At 33.0% G+C, this 5,323-nt stretch overlaps 1 protein-coding gene across 1 annotated transcript; it reads left to right on the top strand.

Moving 5' to 3' along the window:
* On the top strand, window positions 363-1,363 carry LOC109835369. The gene is made up of 2 exons (XM_020403348.1): window positions 363-528; window positions 591-1,363. The coding sequence occupies exons 1-2, from the start codon at window positions 363-365 to the stop codon at window positions 1,361-1,363; spliced, it is 939 nt and encodes a 312-aa protein (XP_020258937.1).

The raw sequence follows: 5,323 nt of genomic DNA, 5'->3' as shown, positions 1-5,323 counted from the left end.
TTTATCCTAAAAAATCCACCCCAAAACCCAAATCCTCACTCTAATTTTCGACCTCCAGGGTTTCAGGCCCTTAGACTCCCTTACCCTAGTTCCCAAAAGTCCAACTTGGAGATCTTGATGGAGAATTTTATGACATCCTAGAATAAGCAGAATGAATGATGCCATTAAGAACCTACCCTCTAAAGTTGATTCTTTAGACACCCACAACAAAATGCTAGAGAATCAGATCACTTAATTAACCTAGCAATTTAGCTTTTCTTCTAGATCTTCAAGGATGTTTCCTAGACAACCTTAAACCAACCCCAAGGGATCTGTCAATACCATCACACTTAGGAATGGAAAAGAGTTAAGAGGAACCAATAATGAGGAGTGATCATGGGGATGTGGTTGATGAGAGTGAGAAGTTAGTGACAAGTGAGAAAGAGCATGTTGGTGAGAAAGGGGAGAAGGTTGAGAGATATGTTACGCCTACACTTTACAAGCCTCCACTACCCTTCCCTCAAAGGCAAGTTAAAGCTAAGTTGGAAAGTAGTTTGGGAAATTCATAGAAATATTAAAAAAATTGCATATTAACATCCTATTTGTTGAAGCCATTTCCCAAATGCCCTCCTATGCCAAATTCTTAAAAGAGATTCTGTCAAATAAGAGACAATTAGAGGAGTATGAAACAGTAGTCTTAACTCAGGAGTGTAGTGACATAATTCAAAATAAGTTACCACTTAAGCTTAAAGATCTTGGCTCGTTTTCTATTCCTTGTACAATTGGTGATATATCAATTAATCATGCTCTATGTGATCTTGGTGTTAGTGTCAATCTTTTGCCATTGTCTATATGTAACAAGGTGCAAATGGGAGACTTGAAGCCTACCACTATCTCCCTCCTATTAGTAGATCGATCAGTTAAACGTCCAGTAGGTATATTAGAAGATGTACCTATCCCGGTTGGTAAATTCTATATTCCAGTTAATTTTGTTATTCTTGAAATTAAGGAGGATTCTCAAATCCCCATTATATTGCGAATATCTTTCCTTGCTATCGTTGGCACAGTGATTGATGTGAAAAATGGAAAGCTCTCTCTCAATATAGGGGGTAAAAAGGTGAATTTTGACTTGTTTTCAGCTATGAAATTTCTACTAATTAATGATAATTGTTGTAGGATTGATACGGTTGACATGGTGGTTAGAGAAGACTTTACTAGATATATCTCAAGTGATCCACATGAGAAATGCTTAGTAGAGAATGGGGCACCGGTTGCTGATGATCAGGAAATAACTTCCTATGTTACAATGCTTGATGAAAGCCCCACCTACACCAAAACCACCTACAGCAAAGAAGGAAATAACTTCCTATGTTACAATGCTTGATGAAAGCCCCACCTACACCAAAACCACCTACAGCAAAGAACCTGATGTAGTGGCCGAAATTAATGCTTGATGAAAGCCCCACCTACACCAAAACCACCTACAGCAAAGAACCTGATGTAGTGGCCGAAATTACAAAGGGGTTGAATGACCAGGTTGTGTTAGTGGGCACAGTCATGTCAAAAAGTAGCAGAAAAAGTCCAGAACAGGTTTGTGAAGGAAAAATTACACCTAAGGTAGAACAAAAGGGACATTGGGCTATCAAGAACATTCATTTGGATTTGAAAGAAGTAGGAGAACGGAGAAAGCTCCAACTCAATGAACTTGATGAATTGAGGTTAGATACGTATGAGAATGCCAAGATTATAAAGAAAGAACAAAGAAGTGGCATGATCAACATATCCTTTGTAAAGAGTTTACAGAAGGAGACTTGGTACTTCTATTTAATTCTCGACTCAAGCTTTTTCCAAGCAAACTTCATTCGAGGTGGTCAGGCCCATTTCAAGTGCGTAAGGTATACCCATTTGGGGCTGTTGAAGTATGGAGTGAGACCACAGGAACCTTCAAGGTTAATAGGTAGTGGTTAAAGTATTATTTCGTGGGTACTCCGATCGAGAAGTTGGGTACTTATACCCTCCCCAATCCATCATCATCATGAGCATCGAAGGGGTCAAGGTCATGACCAAAAATGAGCGCTTCTTGGGAGGCAACCCAAGCTTTTCTTTCACTTTATTTTTATTTCTAGTGTTTGATTTTAATTAGTTTTCTAATTAGGTTGACGTGAATTGATGCATAGACAGATAACGAGATGGGTAGCAAAGAGTTCAAGGATAAAAAAAAGAAGCATATGACTAAGGAAAAATGCTGAATAAACAGTTTACACAGCTAGATTGTGTCCACTAACACAGCCGTGTAGCTGTCGGACGATAGTATTCACTTCATTTCCAGAATCTACCACACCCTTGGTGTCCACCACACCCCTAATATGCTGGACACCAGAAAGCTTAACAATTCTAGACCCCACCACACAAAGGTGTGGCGTCTACCACACCCACAACTAATGAAAAACACCCAGGCACCCCCCCTACCTTTCTTTTATGTTCCAGACTCCCCACCCTAACCCCCTCCCCCACTCCTTTCATCTTCTTTGGCCTAACCCAAACTGTCGCCACCATCTCCCTTCTCCTCCCCGCAGCAACCACCACCGCCTCCCTTCTCCTCATCACCCGCACCTTACCACCACCACCCATCCTAATCCAAACAACCACTACCCTTGTAGTTCCGCCCAGAGCACTGCCAACCTTCACAGCCCATATTATTCCATTCAACATCTAAAACTTCTAGATCTGTTCTCATCATGGCCACCCACTTGGACTATTTTGAAAATACACTTGGAACAATGAATGATTTGATGCAACATATGCACCAATGGTCCCTAGTTCATAGCTGTCCACCTCCACCGCCACCTCAATGAGCAGTGAGTTCCATTTCTCTTCCTCATTTCTGATATTCCAACACATTGGGGACAATGTGAAATTCAAGCATGGGGGGAATGGGATGATGTTTTATATCTTTATGTATGCTTTGGTGTGTTTTTCTGTGTGTTTTTGAATGCTTGTTTTCCATGTTGCATTTTCCATTTTTCCTTCTTTAAAAAAAATAATAATAAAGAGAGAGAGAGAGAGAGAGAGAGAGAGAGAGAGAGAGAGAGAGAGAGAGAGAAGAAAAAGAAAAAGGAGTACCACTATTTGCAAACCCTATAACACGTACATCATTTATTTCACATGCCCCAATGTTAAAAAACAAAAATCTCTGTTTCATGTCCAGTTGATTAGGATGTCATATGTTCGAGTTCCACTTTGTTGATATTTGACTCTAGACATTAGAATAAATAAGCATAGCCTTTGGCTTAATCCATCTAGTTAGTATCTAGGCTCCTTTGGTGACTTGGACTACTTTTTGGTTACTGGAGAAACACTCGGTCTTGTTAAAAAAAAAAGGTCCTAAAGTCTATTGCACCGAGTACCTAGCACCGCACCCTCAGAAGTATGGTTGTCACATCAATAGTTGTTAATTATGATGGGATCTTCATAAAAAATGAAATAAATAAATAAAATATAAGGAAACCGAGTGCTCCTTTGAGACCTTAAGTAGGAATATTATGACCCATTGTGATGAGATATGTGTCTGTCACGAGGAGTTTTGGGCAATCAAATATATATATATATATATCTATATATATATATATATATCTATATATATATATATATATCTATATATATATATAATATGTATGTATATATATAATATATATGTATTTATATATTTATGTATATATATTTGTATATATATATATATCTTATATACTATATATAATATATATATATATATATTATTTATATATATATTATGTATTATATATATATAAATATATATTTTATATATATATACATATATATATATATATATATATTATATATTATATATATATATATATATATATATTTATTAATTATATATATATATATAATATATATATATATATATATATATATATATATATTATAATATTATATATTAATATATATATTATATATAACTATATACATATATTATATATATACATATTACAATATAATATATATGGTATACATATATATATATATATATATATATACTATACATATATATATATATGTATACATATATATATATATATATATATATATATATATAATATATCATATATTATATGTGATGTATATATATATATATATATATATATAATAATATCATATATATATATATATATATAATATTATATATATATTATATATATATATATACTATATATAATTTGTATATAATAATATTAATATTATTTTATATATATATTAGTAACATATATATACATATATGTATATACATATAACATATAGATATAATATCATGTTGTATTACATATAATACATATATATACATATATATACAATATATACATAATATGTAATATACTATATACATATATATACTATATAATAGTCAAATATATACATATATGTAGTATACATCATATACATATAATATAAATATCCAATGTAGTATATACTACATATAATATATAATATGTATATATATATTATTAATATATTATATATATATATTATATATATATATATATATAATACATAATATATATAATATTATGATATATATCCATATATATATATAATATATATATACTATAATAATATATACTATATATACTTGTCTATACAACATTTTTTCCAATGTTTACGAGTTGAGTTGCTTGCACTAACATACGAGAACTCCTACGGATGCATTTTCTTCAACTTTGAACTTGAGACAAGATTTATGTTTTGACATCGGGCGGAGTGGAATGATGTTGCATGTGAACTTGAGAATAGTGGATACCCTTGTGCGTATTTTCTATTTCCGTTGTCATTTCTTTGAATCTGTGCCCTCATGTGTGTGTGTTTCCATTTATTTTGCTTGAGGACAAACAATAGTTCAAGCATGGGGGAGTTGATAAATACGAATATTCTCTATATTTTGACTATGTTTCACCTACGGATTCGTTGTTATTTGATGTATTTCCTTGCATTTTAGCCATGTTAAGCTCCCTAGTTCTTGTTTACTACTCTATTTATATATTGTGTAGTAATTGCTGGAGCTTAACGCGGATTCGTAGTCAAGAAGGAGTAAAGGAATGCATGGAAAGAGGCTACACGGTTCCCTAGAGTCCAACAACACAGGAGTGTTGAATACAAAAAAGCCTAGAAAGAGCAGAGTGAAATGGAATTAAACACGGTCTGGTCGTGTTGATCTACATAACCGTGTTAGATATCGGTATTTAGTTATCACGTGATCTGAAGTAAGATTTGAAGTTATCTGTTAACATATCTTTCTCTAGACTTTAAAGGAAGACGTCCTGAGGTATCT

Source organism: Asparagus officinalis, chromosome 3 (assembly GCF_001876935.1).
Source record: "Asparagus officinalis chromosome 3, Aspof.V1, whole genome shotgun sequence".
Lineage (NCBI taxonomy): Eukaryota > Viridiplantae > Streptophyta > Magnoliopsida > Asparagales > Asparagaceae > Asparagus > Asparagus officinalis.
Note: the sequence above shows the minus strand (reverse complement) of the source record. Positions and strands in the feature narration are given on the sequence as shown.

Excerpts from the sequence above, each read along its gene's own strand:
- LOC109835369 (XM_020403348.1), top strand. The coding sequence starts at position 363 with ATGAGGAGTGATCATGGGGATGTGGTTGATGAGAGTGAGAAGTTAGTG. Across the intron at positions 529-590 it reads AGTTAAAGCTAAGTTGGAAA|CCATTTCCCAAATGCCCTCC; the intron begins GTAGTTTGGGAA and ends TATTTGTTGAAG.